The sequence below is a fragment of the Theropithecus gelada genome, chromosome 7b, assembly GCF_003255815.1.
Source record: "Theropithecus gelada isolate Dixy chromosome 7b, Tgel_1.0, whole genome shotgun sequence".
In the NCBI taxonomy this organism is placed as follows: Eukaryota; Metazoa; Chordata; class Mammalia; order Primates; family Cercopithecidae; genus Theropithecus; species Theropithecus gelada.
In genome coordinates, this window is record NC_037675.1 from 65,645,891 (window position 1) to 65,668,171 (window position 22,281).

General features: G+C 43.0%; 1 protein-coding gene and 1 pseudogene across 6 annotated transcripts in view; both read right to left on the reverse strand.

Moving 5' to 3' along the window:
- Positions 1–995, reverse strand: part of LOC112628500 — a 10,578-nt pseudogene extending 9,583 nt beyond the window's left edge. The window contains exon 1 of the transcript XR_003120436.1: positions 986–995. The product of XR_003120436.1 is annotated as a translationally-controlled tumor protein pseudogene (transcript). The remainder of the gene's footprint in view (positions 1–985) is intronic.
- The window catches only part of ESR2 (estrogen receptor 2), a 70,651-nt gene extending 54,495 nt beyond the window's left edge, over positions 1–16,156 (reverse strand). For 3 of the 5 annotated variants that reach the window (XM_025391356.1, XM_025391357.1, XM_025391359.1), the window contains exons 1-2: positions 5,703–6,154; positions 2,445–2,617 (exon numbers count right to left, since the gene is read on the reverse strand). In XM_025391356.1, the coding sequence (XP_025247141.1) occupies positions 2,445–2,617; positions 5,703–6,064 (535 nt within the window). In that variant the 5' untranslated portion in view covers positions 6,065–6,154. Of the gene's footprint in view, positions 1–2,444; positions 2,618–5,702; positions 6,155–15,781 lie in introns of those variants that run through there. The other 2 variants (XM_025391358.1, XM_025391355.1) reach the window with 1 other exon arrangement.
- Between the last annotated feature and the right edge of the window lie 6,125 nt (positions 16,157–22,281).

The window sequence follows — 22,281 nt, forward strand, 5'->3', positions numbered from 1 at the left end:
TTTTTTTTGAGACTGAGTCTGGCTCTGTCGCCCAGGCTGGAGTGCGGTGGCCAGATCTCGGCTCACTGCAAGCTCCGCCTCCCGGGTTCACGCCATTCTCCTGCCTCAGCCTCCCGAGTAGCTGGGACCACAGGCGCCCGCCACTTCGCCCAGCTAGTTTTTTGTATTTTTTAGTAGAGACGGGGTTTCACCGTGTCAGCCAGGATGGTCTCGATCTCCTGACCTCGTGATCCGCCCGTCTCGGCCTCCCAAAGTGCTGGGATTACAGGCTTGAGCCACCGCGCCCGGCCAACTCTTTCCTCTTTGCACATTTAGAATTTGACATTCCTGTCTGATACAGCAGGAAGGAAGAAACAACACAGAGAAGCAAGGAAATTTACTTTCAACTGTTATTAGCTGTAGTCTCAGGGGTCAAAGATGTTTCAAGCAGACAGATGTTTCCCCAACAGAAAAAAAAAGAAGGATCTCTTTTTAAAAGATACGGTTAGTAGTAATAGGTCCAAATGTTCTTAAGGGGTAAAATCCTAGAACCTCAGCAAGATAGAAAATAGTCATCATATCAAGTTCAGAATTTCAGAAAATCCAGATTGTTCTTATCATATAGCAGGGAACTGGACCTGGCCTTATAACCTACTGTTATAGTTGTCACAGATAAAATATTTGAGCACTGAATATGTTTTCATATCAATCAACCTCATTTCATCTTTAGAAAATCCCTATGAGTATCTCCATTTCACAGAGAAGGAAATCGGCTGGGAGGTGAAGTCACCGAGCTAATAAGTATAAAATCCGGGACAAAGAGGCTGCCATTCATACAGGGTGAATTTCAGGGGACAGGTAGGAAGGTGACTCTTTACCAACATTTCACTCCTCACCATATTCTGGATTCTATCAGTATTTCTCTGATTGAGGTAAAACATCCTCTTAATCTAGAGTTATCAGTCGGTGAGTTAATTTAGTAAATTGCTATTTGCCATTTGCACACTACGAATTCCCTCAACGTTGCTTTTCTTAACTGGCAAAGAACAAAGAGCTGGGGCTTTGATAGAAAAAGGAAGGGAGCTTTCAGATGGAAACGTAGGGTGTTGCCTGGGAGGGGGTGATTGAGGGACAGGCAAAAAGAGAAAACAAGAGTAAGCAAGAAAGTGACTTCAACAAATCAGGGCTGGCAAGGGAGAGACAGTGTAGCAAGGACACATGCAGGGAGATGGGCTGACCAGCCTTGAAATCAGGGGTGCGCAATTTGAAGTTTATAAACCAAAAAATAAAATCCTAAGGCCCCTCAACCATCTGAATGGGTCCCTCCTCTTGGCCAAGGGCATTACAAAGTTAACCCAAAAAATAAGTTTAGGCCATGATGGGAAGAGGGAGCCAGACATGGTTCATTATACCCTTCTCCCTTTTGGAATCACTGATAGAACAGACCCTTTAAGTCCCCTAAGAAACATTTACAATCTATTCTCTCTGAAGCCTGCTACCTGGAAGTTTCATCTGCATGACAAAACCTTGGTCTCCACAATCCCTTATTGTAACCCAGTCATTGCTTCCTATTGATAATAACTCTTTCAACCAACTGCCAACCAAGAAAATCTTTGAATTGCCTGTGACTTGGAAGCCCCTGCTTTCAGTTGTCCTGCCTTTTCAGGCTGAATCAATGTACATCTTACATGCATTGATTAATGCCTTATGTCTCTCTAAAATGTATAAGACCAAGTTGTAGCCTGACCACCTTGGGCACATGTTCTCAGATCTCCTGAGGGCTGTGTCATGGGCCACTTGTCACTCATATTTGGCTCAGAATAAATCTCTTCAAATATTTTACAGAGTTTGATTTTCATTAACAAGTTGATTAAAACAAACAAAAAACAGTCCAGAAGGAATTTAGAGAAAGTTAGGGAAAAAATCTAAACTCAGCTCAGAAAACAAGGTGATCGTGAACTGAGACCCTCCTAGACTGGGGGAAGAAATGTGTCTAATCAATTCTCAAAGTCCACTGCAGCTGAATTCCTGATTTCTGACCATTTCCATAAAATGTGTTTATTCTCTCTTCCTCAGGAGCCAGCCCACCATCATGACTGTTAAGCATGCTATATATTAAATTTAAGTAAAAGAAAGAAACAATCTTTGCAACTCCTTGTGAGCATATTTTTTCCAAGAGACACCTTTACAAGGTTGTAACTCGACACCTTCTATCCAACACCCATGTGAGTGAAAGAGGAGTAAGACCCATTCGAGTTGGCTGTATAATTTTGGGGTTCTGGGGTAGAAATCTGCAATTCCACCCCACCACCCAACCCACTCCCAAACACACATGATCTTCTGAACTGCTCATCAAATACTTTGTGTGCCAAACAGGCCAGTGGTGACATTTCTGCCAAGTCATCTCTGCAAAATTGTTTGAAAGCAAAAGTAGGAAACTAAAGCAGTTAACAATTCTCTTGTACCTTGAATGCTTCTTTTAAAAAAGGCCTTACATCCTTCACACGACCAGACTCCATAGTGATATCCCGACGCGTAATCACTGCAGACAGCGCAGAAGTGAGCGTCCCTCTTTGAACTTGGACTAGTAACAGGGCTGGTGCAATGGTTCCCACTAACCTTCCTTTTCAATGTCTCTCTAGGGAGCAAAGAAAATATTCATTGAACAGAGCATAAAAGGGGAAAAAAGGGCTTTCTAGGGAAAAAAAAAATAGCATGAACATTGCCTAATTTAATCTCTTTTTCCTCCAGGGTTCATGGTAAATATATTCCCGGAAATCTGATAGAGCAAAGCTTTTGATATTGATACCATATCTTCAAAGAGCCACGCTGTGGGGAATGACTAATGTTTGAAAGTGGGTAGGTGAGTTTATGCCCATCCACGTGATGCTGATGAGCATTTGTCACTGCAGAAGACCAGTCATAGCCATGGGGTGGGGGGTCCATCTCTAAGTGTAATGAAAGGAGTGGCTAGATCAAATCTTACCCACAGGTCTGAACCATAGGCAGGATATGCATTGGTCTTCTGTAGTTACTCGAGTTCACAAACGCTGCATAGATGGGCCTGAAGGCACACAACCACTTTCAAACATCAGTCATTCCCAACAGCATTGCTAAGCAGCCCTTCAGACATTTTAGGTTCCCATTTAAATGGAGAACAAACATCTCACTCTCTGCAATTTCAGATAAAGGTCTAGATTTAAAATAACTTTCAGGTCGGGAGCAATGGTTCATGCCTGTAATCCTAGCACATTGGGGGGGCCAAGGTGGGCATATCACCTGAGGCCAGGAGTTCGAGACCAGCTTGGCCAACAAGGTAAAACCCTGTATCTACTAAAAATACAAAAATTAGCCAGGCATGATGGCACACACCTGTAATCCCAGTTACTTTGGAGGCTGAAGCAGAAGACTGCTTGAACCCGGGAGGCAGAGGTTGCAGTGAGCCAAGATTGCACCACTGTACTCCAGCCTGGGCAACAGAGTGAGACTCTGTCTCAAAAAAATAAAATAAAAATCATTTTAAGAGGAGTAACAAATGGACTTTAAGTTACCTTGAGATGAATGGGAGACAAGAAAAAGGGGGAAGAGAAGAGAAAGAGAGAGACAAAAAAGAAGAGAGAAGAGAAGAGAGAGAACAAGCAAGTGCCTGGCCTGGAAAGGCTTGGAAGGAAGCAGAGGCTTGAGGTTCATAAAGGAACAGAGAGTCTAGCAAGGGAGCCCCAGGCAGGCCCCAAAACACATCTGGCTAGTTCCTGATGTTGCCAGGGCATGGTTCTTTTAGAAAGAGAATGGTGAAGGTATTATTGATTTATAAATGAAGGTAATTATATCGTGGATTAATTTGCCCCAAAATTAGCAGAACTTTGATTATAATTCATGCTCAGAAACAAAATATGTCTTCCTTTAAAGAAGGAAGAAAAAAAACCCCATTACTTTAAAAAAGTTATCCACAATGTTTATATTCTCTTCTTTATTCTACCAATGAGTAAAATGTTTTTAAAAGAAGAAAAAAAAGAATTACGGTGCAATGTTACCGTCTCAAAGTTTTATGATAATATTTGAAAGTAACGAATTTCAATATCCAATATGCCCTTAGTACTTTGTTTTAGATGTTTATCTCCCCCTCTCCTTTCTCATTATACCATCCCTTCCCTTCATACCTATTATCATTAGAAATGTTAATAATTAGATGGAAATAACCCATAACATTACCTTGCATTTAAAGAGTACACATATCCTTTATAACTTCAGGGAATGTTAACTGAAGCCTATACTTCAATAGTTTCCACCAATCTTTATATAATGTTATTATTTTAGTTCATGGTTAAAAAGCTTATACCAATCATCTGTCTTTTCAGGCTTTGCATGTCTAGAATTTCATTTAAGTTGTAATACTGCCACAGTTACTTTTATCCTGGAAACAATTTGTCATTAACATTAAATTGTGATTTCACTATAAGACGACTCTAAAACTGAAAGTAAAATAAAAATCATTTTTCAAATCCAAATAACTCCGTTAACAGTGACTTAAGTTCAGACCAGGCGCAGTTGTTCATCACGTCTATAATCCCAGCACTTTGGGAGGCCAAGGCAGGCGGATCATTTGAGGTCAGGAGTTCTAGACCAGCCTGGCCAACATGGTGAAACCCTGTCTCTACTAAAAATACAAAAAAAAACAAAAACAAAACGAGCTAAGCATGGTGGCATGCACCTGTAATCCCAGCTACTCAGGGGGCTAAGGCACTAGAATCACTTGAACCCAGGAGGTGGAGGTTGCAGTGAGCGGAGATCGCGCCATTGTACTCCAGTCTGAGTGACAGAGCGAGACCGTCTCAAAAAAAAGAAAAAGAGTGACTTAAGTTCAGTCTTTACTGTATAAAGACAATAGTCATGATAGCAAATTCTCCCCACAACACTGATGTACACATACCACTTTTTAATGAGAACTAAAGTATCAGAATAGAACAGGGCATCCTGTGTTTTGGGTGCTCTAAGTAAACTATGTAATTAATAAAATAAAGAACTTAGGCCAGGCGCATTGGTTCACGCCTGGCATCCCAGCACTTTGGGAGGCCAAGGCGGGTGGATCACGAGGTCAGGAGATCAAGACCATCCTGGCTAACACGGTGAAACCCCCTCTCTACTAAAAATACAAAAAATTAGCCAGGCGTGGTGATGGGCACCTGTAGTCCCAGCTACTCGAGAGGCTGAGGCAGGAGAATGGCGTGAAATCGGGAGGTGGGGCTTGCAGTGAGCCAAGATGGTGCCACTGCACTCCAGCCTGGGCGACAGAGCAAGACTCCGTCTCAAAAAAATAAAAATTAAAATTAAAATAAAGACCTTGTCTAGCCGGGCGCGGTGGCTCACGCCTGTAATCCCAGCACTTTGGGAGGCCGAGGCGGGCGGATCACAAGGTCAGGAGATCGAGACCACGGTGAAACCTCGTCTCTACTAAAAATACAAAAAATTAGCCGGGCGCGGTTGTGGGCGCCTGTAGTCCCAGCTACTCGGGAGGCTGAGGCAGGAGAATGGCGGGAACCCGGGAGGCGGAGCTTGCAGTGAGCTGAGATCCGGCCACTGCACTCCAGCCTGGGCGACAGAGCGAGACTCCGTCTCAAAAAAAAAAAAAGACCTTGTCTAACATATTATTTCCTTCTCACTAAACCATAAAGTGATTTGAGAAATGGCCAGGAACTATAATTCAGAATGAAGACTGGACTTACCTGTTTACAGGTAAGGTGTGTTCTAGTGATCTTGCTTCACACCAGGGACTCTTTTGAGGTTCTGCATATAGATGTGATAACTGGCGATGGACTGCTAAAGGAGAAAGGTGTCCAGGTGTTGGCCACAACACATTTGGGCTTGTGGTCTGCCGACCAGGCCCACCTTCCAAGTTAGTGACATTGCTGGGAATGCTGTAATTCATCACAGCAGGGCTATAGAATGTCATGGCTGGATATTCATGGTGGCTCTCTACATAGGAGGAAGGTATATATATAGAGCCATGCTCCAGGGGTAAGATGGATTGACTGCAGTTGTAGGAGGAAGGAGAATTAAGGCTAGATGGTGAATTTTTTATATCCATGTCTTGAGATAACAGCTGAGAAAACACCTTGCAAGAAGAGGCACAAAGGTCATTATAATGTTCTCAAAGATTCATGGGCAAGTATAATGGCTGTAAAGAAACACAGAGGATATTGCCAAGTTAGTTAGAGCTACAGGTGTAACTACAAAAATTTAAATATTTTCATTTAAAAAATACACACATTTGTATGAGATTACAAATACATTCTGAAAATATATATATGAAAACATTAACCTCAGAGGAGTGGGAATGTGAGGCATGAAACTCACATTTTCTGCTTCATTCATCTCTTCATTGTTTGTTTGTTTAGTCAACAGTTTAAGCACAAGAGTTTAATCATGAAAATTTATTATAAAATAGTCTTTAAAACTAGAAAACACAGGATTAAATAAAAATGAAAGTTGTTATGGAAAAATAAGCAAGAATAACCAAGTAAACCCTAAAAGAGAAGATCAATGAGCAAGGCTAGTCTCAACCAATATTAAAATACACTGAGGCCAAGTGAGTGGGTTACGCCTGTAATCCCAACACTTTGGGAGCCTGAGGTGGGCGGATCACTTGAGGTCAGCAGTTCAAGACCAGCCTGGGCAACATGGTGAAACCTCATCTCTACAAAAATTAGCCAGGCATGGTGGCATGTGCCTGTTGTCTCAGCTACTCAAGAGGCTGAGGCGGGAGGATTGCTTAAACCCAGGAGGCAGAGGTTGTAGTGAGGAGAGATCATGCCACCGCACTCCAACCTGGGTGATAGAGTAAGACCATATCTCAAAAAAAATAAAAAAGAAAGAAAACACGTTATGAATCTTCAATAATGAAAGACAATGGGTATTAGCAGAAGAGACTGACCAGTGTAACTGTGTCACTTATCAATCTGTTGCCTCTAGGTTTTGTTTTGCTTTTGTCTTTTTTTTGTTTTTGAGACAGGATCTCACTCTGTCACCCAGGCTGGAGTGCAGTGGCGTGATCTCGGCTCACTGCAACCTCCTGCCTCCCAAGTTCAAGCGATTCTCCTGCCTCAGCCTCCCAAGTAGCTGTACTATGGGTGTGCACCACCATGACTGGCTAATGTGTTGTATTTTTTAGTAGAGATGGGGTTTCATCATGTTGGCCAGGCTGGTCTCGAACTCCTGATCTCAAGTGATCCACCTGCCTCGGCCTCCCAAAGTGCTGGGATTACAGGCATAAGCCACCACGCCTGGCCTACCTCTCAGTTTTGAATGTGCCCTTCAATTTTTGCTCTACAGTAAACAACATAATTTTTGTATGTAAAGTGAGCACAAAGCTGGGGGTACTGGCTCATTACAGGCAAATCTTTTTCTTTTTTTTTGAGACAGAGTTTTGTTCTTGTTACCTAGGCTGGAATGCAATGGCGCCATATCAGCTCACTGCAACCTCTGCCTTCCAGGTTCAAGCAATTATCATGCCTCAGCCTCCTGAGTAGCTGGGATTACATGCACATGCCACCACACTAATTTTTGTGTTTTTAGTAGAGACAGGGTTTCACCATGTTGGCCAGGCTGGTTTCGAACTTCTCGCCTCAAGTGATCTGCCTGTTTTGGCCTCCCAAAGTGCTGGGATTACAGGTGTGAGCCACTATGCCCGGCCACAGTAATAGACAATATAATATCTGAGGTATAATTCATCACTTTCTTTCCCAAAACCACTCATTCCTTATTTGTGTTAATAGAAAAAGCCTATTATAGTTACCTTTGACTTCTCCCCTTGACTCAGTTAACTTTAATCACCAAGGCACGTTGGGTTTTTTTCCCAATGCCTTTTTTCCACTGTCTGTCTTTTGCTGCCATCTTGAAGTAAGCTCTCATTACTTTTTTTTTTAGTTTTTTTTTTTTTTTTGAGATGGAGTCTCACACTGTCACCCAGCCTGGAGTGCAGTGGCGCGATCTTGGCTCACTACAACTTCCACCTCCCGGGTTCAAGCGATTCTCCTATCTCAGCCTCCCAAGTAGCTGGGATTTCAGGCGCCCATCACCACACCCAGCTAATTTTTTGTATTTTTAGTAGAGGCGGCATTTCACCATGTTGGCCAGGCTGGTCTCGAACTCCTGACCTTATGATTTGCCCGCCTCAGCCTCCCAAAGTACTGGGATTACAGGTGTGAGTCACCGTGCCTGGCCCAAAGTTTTTGTGTGTGTGTGTGTATTAAAATACAGGTAACATAAAATTTACCACCCTAGCCATTTCTAAGTATAAAGTTCAGTAGTGTTAAGTATATTCACATTGTTGTGCAACCAATCTCTAGAACTCATTTCATCTTGCAAAACTAAAAGCCTCTATCTGTTAAACAAATTCCCCACTCCTCCCTTCCCCCAGCCCCTGGCAACCACCAGCCTACATTCTGTCTCTATGGATGTGATGACTCTAGGTACACAGCAGTGGTGAAACCAACTATCAGACCACACCAACAAACGACAAACGCCAGGATGCACCTAGCCAATCAATCAGGTGCATGGCAACTTTGCTTAGAAAATACAGATCTCAGGCCGGGCGCGGTGGCTCAAGCCTGTAATCCCAGCACTTTGGGAGGCCGAGGCGGGTGGATCACGAGGTCAGGAGATCGAGACTATCCTGGCTAACATGGTGAAACCCCGTCTCTACTAAAAATACAAAAAATTAGCCGGGCACGGTGGCGGGCGCCTGTAGTCCCAGCTACTTGGGAGGCTGAGGCGGGAGAATGGCGTGAACCCGGGAGGCGGAGCTTGCAGTGAGCCGAGATCACGCCACTGCACTCCAGCCTGGGAGACACAGTGAGACTCCGTCTCAAAAAAAAAAAAAAAAAAAAAGAAAATACAGATCTCACGTCTCAACATATCACCAATCAGCTTGTGTAGAATTTCCACATACCCCCAGAAGGATGATAATTACAGTCAGAGAACTGACTTCCGGAGAGTCATTAAAAGGCTAGGTGCTTTTTGTTTGGATATATTTCAGATATTCCAGATTCATGTGATTCACAGATTCACTCTTTGTCAGTGGCATCTTGAATAGATAGGAACTTGGTAGCCAAGGCAAAGATTTTTTCTTCCTAAGCAGAGCCACAATAAGGGGAAGGAATGATGAACTTACACCATTGTAATAGTTCTCTGAGACAGGACAACAGGTAGTAAAAAATAAAAATAAAAAAGGGGGGGGTCTTCTCTACCAGAGATCTATAAAAATAAATCAACAAACCCATTCTGGTTGAGAAGCCCTCCTCTAAAACAGAGATATAAACTGGTCAAAGGAAAGACTCCCCAAAAGATTTAATTTAACATTGTAGGGCAGCATTTTCCCAACACATCGTTTGAATGTTCAAACATGGCCTCAGTACAATGTTCTGGTACAAGAGGAAAAAAAAAGTCTCTACAGAGTTTAATTGTTGGGCCTGGCATGGAATTTCACCTGGCCAACCAAAGAACCAGTACCCAGACATCCTGATTCTAAGAATTATTCATTTATTTGCATGTCAATTTTCTTTAATTAGTCACCATAACCTAAAATAGTTGGTCCATATCCTGGGTGGGGAACAGCCCTGTGTTCTGTCCAGAGATTTCTCTCACTCCCCCAGCACATACCCCTGTGTTTGGCCATCTCAGGTCACATCCAAATTCAGCCAGAAAGCTTTTTGTACACATGGGATCATGCATGGTGTTCTAACATACTGGCTGGGGAACATACTATGGCTTTTGAATTTAAAAAAAGGTATTTAAAATTCCCAATATTGACAGTGATTCATGGAGAAGAAAAAGGTTGGCCCTAGAAATGGCAGAAAGGGCCGGGCACGGTGGCTCAAGCCTGTAATCCCAGCACTTTGGGAGGCCGAGATGGGCGGATCACAAGGTCAGGAGATCAAGACCATCCTGGCTAACACAGTGAAACCCCGTCTCTACTAAAAAATGCAAAAAAAACTAGCTGGGCGGGTTGGTGGGCGCCTGTAGTCCCAGCTACTCGGGAGGCTGAGGTAGGAGAATGGCGTAAACCTGGGAGGCGGAGCTTGCAGTGAGCTGAGATCCGGCCACTGCACCCCAGCCTGGGCGACAGAGCAAGACTCCGTCTCAAAAAAAAAAAAAAAAAAAAAAAAAGAAATGGCAGAAAGACACTCCAAAAAGACTAGACTGATTTTTATCAAAGCAACTATAAATCTAGTTAATAAGAAATCAGGGCCAGGTGTGGTGGCTCACGCCTGTAATCCCAGCACTTTGGGAGGCCAAGGCGGGCAGATCACGAGGTCAGGAGTTCGAGACCAGCCTAACCAACATGGTGAAACCCCATCTCTACTGAAAATACAAAAATTAGCTGAGTATGGTGGCGCATACCTGTAATCCCAGCTACTTGGGAGGCTGGGGCAGGAGAATTGCTTGAATCTGGGAGGCGGAAGTTGCAGTGAGCCGAGATCATGCTACCGCACTCCAGCTGGGCGACAGAGAGAGATTCCATTAAAAAAAAAAAAAAAAAGAGAGAAATCAGTCACCTGGGCATGGGTGGCTCATGCCTGTAATCCCAGCACTTTGGGAGGCCGAGGTGGGCGGATCACCTGAGGTCAGGGGTTCGAGACCAGCCTGAACAACATGGAGAAACCCAGTCTCTACTAAAAATACAAAATTAGCCAGGCGTGGCAGCGCAGGCCTGTAAACCCAGCTACTCAGGAGGCTGAGGCAGGAGAATCACTTGAACCTGGGAGGTGGAGGTTGCGGTGAGCTGAGATCACACCACTGCACTCCAACCTGGGTGACGAGCAAAACTGTCTCAAAAAAAGAAAAAAAAACAAGGTCAGCCACCATCAAGCCTGTTCTTATGCATATTCTATCAACGGACATAGCAGAACAATCATTCTAGCCCCAGCTCTGCCTGAAAGTCAGGCAATCTTAGACAAATCCACAAATTCCGTGAGCTGCCACATCTTCTTCAGTAGAAACAGGTACCTATTTGGTGCTGTATCTTTTCACAGTGCTCTAAGGATGAAATGAGATGTCTGTGAAAGGATTCTGAGGCCGGGCGCGGTGGCTCACACCTGTAATCTCAGCACTTTGGGAGGCCAAGGTGGGCAGATCATGAGGTCAGGAGGTTGAGAGCATCCTGGCTAACACAGCAAAACCTTGTCTCTACTAAAAATACAAAATTAGCCGGGCATGGTGGTACATGCCTGTAATCCCAGCTACTCGGGAGGCTGAGGCAGGACAATCACTTGAACCCAGGAGGCAGAGGTTGCAGTGAGCCAAGATCGTGCCATTACACTCCAGCCTGGGCAACAAGAGCAAAACTCCATCTCAAAAAAAAAAAGAAAAAGAAAAAGAAAAGAAATGATTCTGTAAGGTATTATTACACATCCAAGAAGATGAAGCCAGTCTATTGGTATGTCATTGGATACACATACAGTGTTGGTTGGAATTTCCAGACAAGTTACGATGTCTTTATGGCCACCCTGAAGATTTTTGCCTCCTAATTTTACTTTTTGACTTCCGTTCTACAGAAATCCATCACCTCTAGTCCAGATAGCTGGGCTGCTGGTAGCCTGCCAACACTGTGTGTGTGGACAAAATGCCACATATTCCTGATGCCATATTCTCAAGCTTGCAGACTAGGAGGACTTAGACAGCTCATCCCTATTCTTCTTCCACCTGCCCATCACACTTTCCCAAGCATTCAGTTCAAATGCCCCACATTTTTGTGCCCTACAGAAGTAAAAAATTCACACTCACAAAGCAGCAACTAGAAGGAAATTCATAGAAAAGATTTTAAAAGATTTCTTAAGCAGCAAGCATCCTTGATGTGCCTAAGCAGCTGTTTGACAATTATTCGCTTTCTTTTTTTGTGAGACAAGGTCTTGCTCTGTAACCCAGGCTGGAGTGTAGTGGTAAGATCATGGCCCACTGCAGCCTTGACCTCCTGGGCTCAAGGGATCCTCCAAACTCAACTCCCCAGGTAGCTGGGACTAAAGGCATGCACCATCATGCCCAGTTAATTTTTAAATTTTTGTACAGATGGTGTCTCACTGTGTTGCCCAGATTGGTCTCGAACTCCTGGCCTCAAGCAATCCTCCCACCTCGGCCTCCCAAAGTGCTGAGATCACAGGCATGAGTCACCACACCTGGCCAATTATTATCTTTAAATGTATTCTATTTATTTATTTATTATTTATTTAGAGATAGAGTCTTGCTTTGTTGCCCAGGCTGGAATGCAGTGGCATGATCTCGGCTCACTGTAACCTCTGCCTCCCAGGTTCAAGCAATTCTCATGCCTCAGCCTCCTGAGTAGCTGGGATTATAGGCATGAGCCACCACGGCCAGCTAATTTTTTGTGTTCTTAATAGACAAGGTTTCATTATTTGGCCAGGCTGATCTGGAACTCCTGGCCACCTAGGCCTCCCAAAGTGCTGAGATTACAGGCGTGAGCCACCATACCCAGCCTTTTTAAATATATTCTTTCAAAACAAAATATTAAAGCCCTCAATTAATTTATTATTAGGAAGATAAAACACTCCAAAATCACCATAGAATTCATCATTAACAACTGATTTGCATGTAATTCTTAAGAACATGTACATCAGGAAACCCTGCTTCCTTCCAAAATGAGGAAAAGCTAATTCTCCTAGTAACCAATTGGCGCTTATTTAGTTGAATAGGAAATAGAATTTTGAGGGCTTGAATAGGGCAAGAGGACCAAGCCTCGAAGGCGGGGGTGGGAGAGAGTTCATCAGTCTTCTTGAGTGTCTTCTCTCTCAACAGCAAGTCTCTGCTCTTGCCTAATACCAACAACAGCCACAGACCATGCTCTGTAGGAACTGGACCAAATTCAAATATTCATTTGGGACAGGGTTAGAGAGAATTCTGAGTGAAGAGATTCAAGATGGCACGGCCAATCCAGAACTTAGGTTGAATGCTCTCAACTCCCCTTCCAGGCCTGGGTTTGACAGTAGAACACACAACAATTTATTAACAAAATGCTGCAGTCTGGCTTTGAGGAAACATACAAGGCCAGCAATCTATCTTTCCAGGTCACCCTAACTCTCCTGTCCTCTCTCAAGTACACCCACACAGATTCTCCACTAAATGCCCTTCATTTTCAAGACCTGTCATAATTCCAGCTAGGAAGGCCAACTATCCAGTTTGCTGGTTCCTCATAAACTTGCCACTCTGCATATCCTAGTTACTACCACTGTAACTGGGTATGCAAGGTAAGTTACATATTTAAAATACAGGCTGTTTTTCATAGAACAAAGGAAAAAGGAAAAAGACATCAATTTTATATATGTATATTAGCAGTACCTACCAATAACAGGCTCCTAACTGCATACTGAATTGAATACTGTATTAAACAGTGAAAACTATTAGTTTACAAAAGATTTTGCATCTCCACCCACCAGGAAAATCTAGACTTTAAGACATGAGCAGAGAAATTTTAAAATCCTGACATCTACAAATAAGTTGGGTACAGACCTAAGCCCTTATGAAGATAAATATTTTACCTTCAGCAATTGTAATCACTCTGCATTTTAAATGTCTTCAATTTGTCATTTTCAAACCCTCTTTTGCTTCTCCCTATTTGATAATATGCAATTTCAGGTAGCTTTCTTAATCTCAGGTATAATGAAAGTAGTTTTTTTTTAAATATAGAAGTTTTAAAATTCAAAGATTATACCAGAATGATGCATTCTACTAATATGATATAAATAACTTTTAATGGCCTTGTATTTCAGTTCAGGATAACTAATGATATATGCCATAACCAAAGGTTTAAACCACAATAGAATCTAAATCTGCGAAGAACTAAATCTATTAGCCCTATATGAATTTAACACTTAGTCCAAGTCTCTAGTTTCCCATTTGCAAGTAGCATTGTCTTTGCCTTGATTTATCCCAAGGTACTAGAATTCAAAATACCACAAACTGACTCATCCTATAAAAAGGGAAAAACAGGTTTTTCTTTCCAAAAAAAAGTGAAGGAAAATATGTCTAAGTAAAAACACACTAAAGAGCAAAACTACATATTTATTATGTAGTTTTGATCAGTCATTTTCAGGGGCAGTGGGGTAGGTGGAGGTACAAAGGGGACTTTTGGGGTGATGGAACTGTCTTGTGTCTTGTCTGTGGTGCTGGTTACATGACTGTGCATCTGTCAGAATTCATAGAGGTACACTTACAGAGGCTAAATTTTACTGTATGTAAATTATACTGCAGTAGCCTAATTTTTTTAAGTGCTATTACATATAAAACAATGTGCTAGACACTGAATTATGACATCTAACATTCAAGCATACAATTCTCAAGGGTTCTAGATGTATTATCAAAAACTTACCATTAAACACTTCAAGTTCAGCCTTCAGTATTTTATATTTTATCCACATTTATATTCTATAAAATGACTCAAAACATCACCTAAACTTATCACAAGATGAATTTTGAATCATTATGTGTTCAATACACACTGAAAGAAAATCTCATTGTCTTATTCTTAAAAGTGAACATATCAATATCTATTAAATGTTAATTATATGGTTATGGGTTGAATTTGCTACTAAATTTTACCTTTTCTGAATTATAAATACATTCTGAGAAATGCAAACTGTGATTAGATTTATTCACATCCCTCAGAACACTGTGAAATGTGTCCTAAACATGTTAATTGATTTCAGCGACTTCTATGTCTTGAGCAAGACTTCAGTGTTAACAAGTATCTGATGGCTTTTAAAATGAGAACGTTTCAGAAATTCATCTAAAAAATTGCTTGAACGTAAAATGCAATCCTAAGGTGTATACTCTAATGCCTATTGATAAACAGATCCTTAGTTTCCTTCTAGAACTCATGTCAAAATACATTTTCTTCAGAAAAAATAGGAGTCAAAGATGTTAATCATGTTCTTTTCATAGTCACATTACATTTGCTTTTTACAACACTCTCAGAAGTCTTTCCTTTCACATGTTCACTCTTTAAATGACAAACATCTTTCCTCTCACTAGACACTGAGTCACGAAACTTAGAGCAAAAGTAAAACTTTCTAATGGAATGCCCATGTAAATACTAGAAATAAAACAAAATAAGGCAAACTCTTTCCTTCAAAATGTTGCCTACCACACCCAAACACAATCCTGCTTTTTAAACAGCAAGTAAAATTAAATCAAGCTTATTTTCCTAAACAGAAGTCCACTCAAAGTTTTTTTCACAAATATGACATTCAATTGACTTAATATTATCCTTCCCAGAAGAATTCAGAAGGCAGTTGTTGGACTCCTCTTCAGCAAATAAAGGAGACCAGATAGAGCTTAGCTTGGTCTGCCCAGGAAAGGAGGAACGCAGCTTGCTGATATGGCTAAGGAATGCCAATTAATACATTTTAAAACCCCTATCATCTGCCTGAGACGTGTACATCTTCCTAGGCCCTCAAATTTCAATCAGAAAGTGTGTTCAACTCCACTGTCATTTCACCCACAGTGGGGAAATCCATCGAGGAAAACCATAGGAAAAAAAAGTTTTTCAGACATTCATATTAGTACAAGCAACCCAGAGCTCACAGCACAAACTAAGTAAGTTAACTTGCCGGTGTCTTGAATGAAGACATTTAATCAAAGCATACATTTTCCATCTTTCCAGTAGCTTTCAAGACAGTTGGTTTTGGTGACCGTTTTTTGGTCTTTTATTGTTCTCAACATGACTGGTTTCTCACCGCAGGATTTCAAACAAAATGAGACAATTAAATGACATCTCGAGCGAAGGGGCGCTTACCTTGCAGATAAACACACGGGCCTTGCCTTCTCTAAAATGCGGACACGTGCTTTTCCAGCATTAGGGGGCTCCCGGCGCGCGCCCCGCGGCCACCTGTTGAGGAAAGCGAGCGCAGCTCCTGCAGCCCAGGCTCCGGGCGCCAGCCCTGCCCCGCAGCCCCGGGGCCCGTCGCAGCTCGGGTGGTCCCTCCGCGGCCCAGCGCTCGCCGCCTGCTCTCCGCCCTGCAAGTTTCAAGAGGCAGTTATTTCTCGCAGCCACTGCGCTTGCAACTGCCTCCGGGCGGGGGAGTGGGTGTCCAAAAAGCCAGCAGCTGGAGAAACTGAAAAGATCACAAGCGACTAAACGATAAGCCCCTTCTTCCTTTTAAAGACCGAGAGGAGGGTAGAGGGGAGTAGTGCCTGAGCCCACGTGACCACCGAGCCTGGGAGCCCGGCGGTCTCAGGAGCGCCCGGCGCCGCGCGTGACCCCAAAGTGGGAGCACCCTCGAGCCGCCTCCTGGTCCACCCCCAAGGATAGTGGCGCACAGATGGCGCTCCCCGCAGCCCCAGTCTCGGATTTAAGAGGTCTGTAGTAGGGCCTTAGAACATGCATTTCCAACCAGGTCCTGCGGGATGCCGACACTGATACAGCCAGTCTGGGGACCACACTTCGAGGATCACGTCTCCCAGCCCCTGACTCACATAAGTGTCATTCAGTACAGAAGTCTGATTCTAAGGTGCCAGTGGTGAAACCAGAGAGGCTTTGGGTTTGTCAAATCCCCAGCAGCAAACGTTAACTTCGGGTCCTGGAGTGGCAAAGCCGTGGACTAGAGGTGGAGGGCGTGGGTTCTCAGCTCTCAAGAGCTCGCTAGGAAGGCCTTTCGCGTTAGATCAAAGATCCCAGGTACTTCCTCGAACTCGGTGGAAGTGGCACTGGGGAGACCTGTGCCTCCGGCCGCTGCGCCCTTCTCGGCTGGAGGTATCTGCCCACCCCTCTCCTCGGGCGAAGGCCCCTCGCGCCTCCTGGTGGCCGCCCCAGTTCCCCCAGCTTAATTGGGTGTTCCCCTCACCCAACCCAGGAGGAGCCCCAGGGTGTGAGACTGCGACCACCATCTTAACTGGCTTTAAGGCAGCTGCTGCTGATGAAAATGAAAAGGAAAGTAACATGTGACCCACAGGCCATTGCGAGAACCCAGTGTCACATCTGTGCCTAATTAATCATCAAACCATCTACTCAGGTGGCATAAGGGACATGGTTTTTGAGGGTTGTGATCCAGATCTCTAACAGAGGAAGACCAAGGGGGCATTTGGAGGGAACTTTTTACAGTACCAGCCTCAACTGTTTGGTGTTTAGCCAAAATAGACACAAGTGTGCTCCGGGTTGATAAGGATGAGGTCCACAGGTAATGAAGACAGGCTCCAAAGATGGAGAAGCACCTGCTTCATCAGCTAAACAATAGCTGTGAAAAGTCTCCACTGCCCCACACCAACTCCAATTTTCATTAAAGCTGACCTGGTTTCTCTCAGGTTGAAAGGCAGAGTCTCCCGGTCCTTGAGGCAGAGAAGTTAGTTTGGACAGGAAGAGTGTGTCGCTGGCAAATAAATGCAGTGGACAACATGCCAACCTCAGCCTCCCTGTCCCCTGTCCTGGGGTCTCTCAAGGTACCCAGTTCCCATATACTCCTCCTCATTGCCACCTTATGGAGAAAATGTTAAATGATGGTTTAAAAAAATCAGCTTCATGGTCAGGCATGGTGGCTCACACCTGTAATCTCAGCACTTTGGGAGGCTGAGGCAGGTGGATCACGAGGTCAGGAGTTCGAGACCAGCCTGACCAACATGGTGAAACCTCATCTCTACTAAAAATACAAAAATTAGCTGGATGTGGTGGTATGCACCTGTAATCCCAGCTACTCAGGAGGCTGATGCAGGAGAATCGCTTGAACCTGGGAGGTGGAGGTTGCAGTGAGCCAAGATCGCGCCACTGCATTCCAGCCTGGGTGACAAAGACTATGCCTAAAAAAAAAAAACAAACAAATCAGTTTCATTTGTTTACAATATATCTCTGGAAATGGAAACCATCATGAAGGAATTTCAACCATAAGCCAACAGGCAGAAAAAGATGGGTGAGGGTGAATAAAATGCATCTATCAATATTAACATCATACCTGATGCTGTGCTAAACACCTGCACAGCATCTCATTTAATCCTCACACCAGCTCAGTGAGATATTGACTCCACTTTTCAGGTGAAGAAACTGAGGCTCACAGAGCTTCTATCAGCTACCTGAAGCCACACAGTGAAAAAGGAACCCAGTAACAACAGTGGCTTCATAGACAGCTACCACTTATTGGACATTTATGCCCCGCTTTCTGTCAATAATTCTTATTTTATATGCAAGCCTATAAGGCAAATTCTATTATCCCCATTTATACTTGAGAAAATGAATGTTCAGGAAGGTTAAACAACCTCCCTATGGTCACATGACCTATCAGTGGCTAAGAAGGACTTGAATCCAGGAGAGAGGCCAAGGACCCATTTACCTCCATACCATGCCTGCAATCAATCAGAAATGAAGATGGCTTGACTCTCTGCTCTACGCAGAACACTGCAGACAAACTCCTGCCACCTGTGAGCCAAGCTTCTGCTCTGTGTTCACTGTGATGCTTCCTTCAGAAAGCATTCTACACACAGGAACAGCATGTTCTCTTTTTAGAGCAGCTCAAACACCCACAGAAGCTGTTTATTATACAAGGAAACCTCACTGCAGGAAATAATAAGCAGAAAATGAATGGGAGTGAGTACGTTTCCTTCTGACTCACCCTGTCCGTCAAGAAAGACAATGGTACCCAGGGATGGAAACTTTGCCTGGTTTAATGCAGAGGGAGAGGTTGATTATTCCAGTTCTACCTGAATTGTGACCACAATGACGAAGGGATTATTCTTGAGGAAGTTTATATCAATGGCTGGACCAAAAAGCACCCCTGAAGCCTGGTATTGAGACGATGCCTGCTATATAAATGAGCAGGGTCCCAGCCTCATTTCCACCTCACCCCTGACCTGCCTAAGGAAGCACCCACATATGACATTGAAAGGACTGCCTGTCTCCAAAATAGACTACAATGGGGACTGAAATCTTCACCATTGAGTCATATTTTGGGGATAAAGCATTGAACTGTTAAAATTAAGTCATGTTATATATGATGGTTAATATTAATTTGCTAGCATTTATGATTAACAAGATGAGCTTGCAAGATGAGCTAGATGTCACCTGGGAAAGCAAAGGAAGTCAATGTAGTACAGGTATGGTTTGCTGTGAAGAGGAAGGAAAGCTTCTCCATAAAGGTGCCCCTTCCTCATCTTCTCACCCCACCCCTTCTCTATCTAGTGAAGTCTTACACATCCCAAAGCAAAGAGACCGAATAAGGTGAAGAGCACATTAGCCCAGTGGAATGTGCACATTGCCTCCTCCACAGCCCTCATCTTACCTGTCAACACAACGTGCGCTGCAATTGAACAGTGCATGTCTTATATCTCTAGCATTCTCCATGGTCCATAACACCCACCTAGCACAATCCAGGCATTCAACAAATGTTTGCTGAAGGCTTTGACTTGGAAAGATCAGAGGGAAACAGTAGGGAGAATTTTCCATAGGAAAGAAACTACCAAGAGGCAAAACAAAACCCTATCAAAGGCAAGAAAGCAAAAGCTAATACAAAAAATGGAGGGAAAGAGGAACCCTACAGATGTCTAGAAGGGTGTCATGCCAAAGGGTGCCTTTGAATTTTTGCTTTATTCTCTGAGCTTGAGGACAAGTAGGAGGATTTGGGTTCTGGGATACTCTTATCTGCTCCAGAGTATTATAGGAACAAGCTTATTTATATTATGTGGGTACAAATTGGTCTATTTTAAGAGAATCTGAGAGATAAAACCCTACACTTATGGAATTAATAAAGGAAGGGGAAAGATTAATTGAACCTGCAATAACACCTTTTTTTGGTGGTGATGAATGAAAAAGATGGGATTACTAATTAATATGTCAGAGATCATCTCAACTGAACATAAATCAAAGTTCACAAAATGTGATTTGATATTTGAAACTTGAATTTGGATAGAGCTCTTTAGGATCACATCTTTTGTAGAAATAAAAACAAACCTAATATTTATTGACCATCTTTCTAGCCTGGACACCACAGTAGGCAGGCTTGAATAGGTTGATTCACTTTTATTTCATTTAATCCTCGTAAATTCCCTGGGACTGTCTATTTTACGGATGGGAAAACTGAGACTCAGAGAGCTAACATTTCTTTTATAAGTCACCCATGTGCATTTGGTAGGGTGAAAGTTCCAACCCAACTTTACCTACCTACCTGCACATCCCATGTTTTCTCCACTGTTACTGAGATGCTTTTCTTATTTGTTGCATAAATGGAGGCATGTCTGTCCTGTGGAGCCCAAATATTGTTGAATGAAATGTTGTCAATTTCTTGTCTAGGAATGACCACCTATGAGCATATTTATGTAACTTATTCTTTATTGATCTGTGTTGGACTGGGGACCTCAGAGGGTAACAAGGATATAAGCAGCAAGATAGACCTAACCTGATACCTGGGCACCAGGACCAAGAGACAAGGTTACTCTGACCTGCAGTTTAAATGAACCACTTGAGCAACCAGCACCTGCAGCCAACTCTTTCTAAATCACCCTTATTTGTCTCAGTCTTGATATTTGCTATTTGTAAACAAACAGGTAAAAAATAACTTTTTGTCCTGTCCACAGGCTCTTGAAGGTACTTAAATTCCACACAAATCTCTTGCATAACTTCTTTCTAATTTTCTATGCATTTGAAATCAAACATGAAGAATACACATTTTTTTCCTTACTTCCAACTCTGAAGCAATTCTCTTGAGCTAGAAGAGAAACTAGCCCATAGAGGTCATTGGCATGAATGTGAACACCCAATTAAGAGAAAAAAAAAGTTATAGGACTGTTAGAAATGGCAGCAAATTGTAATATGCAATTTCACAAATGACTCAAATACAATTCTGAAGATGCAGCTTCCTTACCTTTTCTGGCTCAGAAGAAGATATTAATAACAGGTCAGCCAATGTAATATTCCCTGAAATGAGATCAAAAAAGAAATAAGGTATAGACAGACATGGCTTAAGACCATAGATAAGACTGTCTGACTCCATAGAGTTTAATATTTCAAAAAATTTTGACTAGAGTTTTTTCTACATCTTCTTGTAAATGTATCTAACATTTTCAATTTCTTTGTTCATATCATGGAAAGTTACTATGAATGCCTCATATTGTCCTTTAGACCCATAGCAACTAACTCTCCAGTGACGCACATTGCAGAAATGGCTTTTTTTTTTTTTTTTTTTTTTGAGACGGAATCTCGCTCTATCGCCCAGGCTGGAGTGCAGTCTCGGCTCACTGCAAGCTCCGCCTCCCAGGTTCACGCCGTTCTCACACCTCAGCCTCCGGAGTAGCTGGGACTACAGGCGCCCGCCACCAGGCCCCGCTAATTTTTTTGTATTTTTTTTGTAGAGACGGGGTTTCACCGTGTTAGCCAGGATGGTCTCCATCTCCTGACCTCGTGATCCCCCACCTCAGCCTCCCAAAGTGCTGGGATTAAAGGCGTGAGCCACCGCACCCGACCCAGAAGTAGCTTTTATAAAAATACAGACCTGATTTTTTGTGCATAGAAAGTGCTTCTTTCACATATATCACTGTTTGATCTGATGAACCTAAGCAGAGAAAGGAATCGTTTTCTTTTCTCTTATTCAGTCCTCTCCTTTGCTGGGAATTATAACCAGAAAATGAACTTCTCCAAGTAGTTCATGCAGCTACTTAAGGATCTCCAATGCTGTTCCATGGACCAGAATCTCTGCATTCTCCTCTCCCCTCACATTGTTTCTCTTCCTTTTACGTCCTCACGTATTATTTTTCTACTGTCCAGGCAGTTTAGCTAACTAGCTTAATAGTTCTGCTCATATTCAAATCAAGTGCTTCCTCAGCCTGCTCCACATAGTCTACCAAGCCACCAGCCATAGCTTACTAGGAGACCTGCTGTCCTAGCATATTGGCTTCTAGTTAACAAAGCACTTGCATGGCCACATCATGCTGCATGTTCACACCAACCCTATGAGGTTGATTTTATCACCAATTTACTGACAAGGAAACTTGAGTTTTCCAGATTTGCCCTCATAGAAACACAGGTCATCTGACTTGTATATAAATGTACACCTGCCTCCTTGCAAAAGGTTCCGTTTCTGTGTTCCTAGCACTGAGGCTGTCAACGTCCGCCATATTACAAAACTGCTGGTATTTCATAGGCCTTTCAACCGGACCCCATCCCTTCCCTCCCATCCTACCTCTACCCTCCCTCATCTCAGTCTAAAATACCACTCAAGGGAGAAAATTCTTAGCAACTTCTTTAGTTATTTTCACCTTAAAATTTTTCTGACAGGCTGGGTGTGGTGGCTCGTGCCTGCAATCCCGGCACTTTGGGAGGCT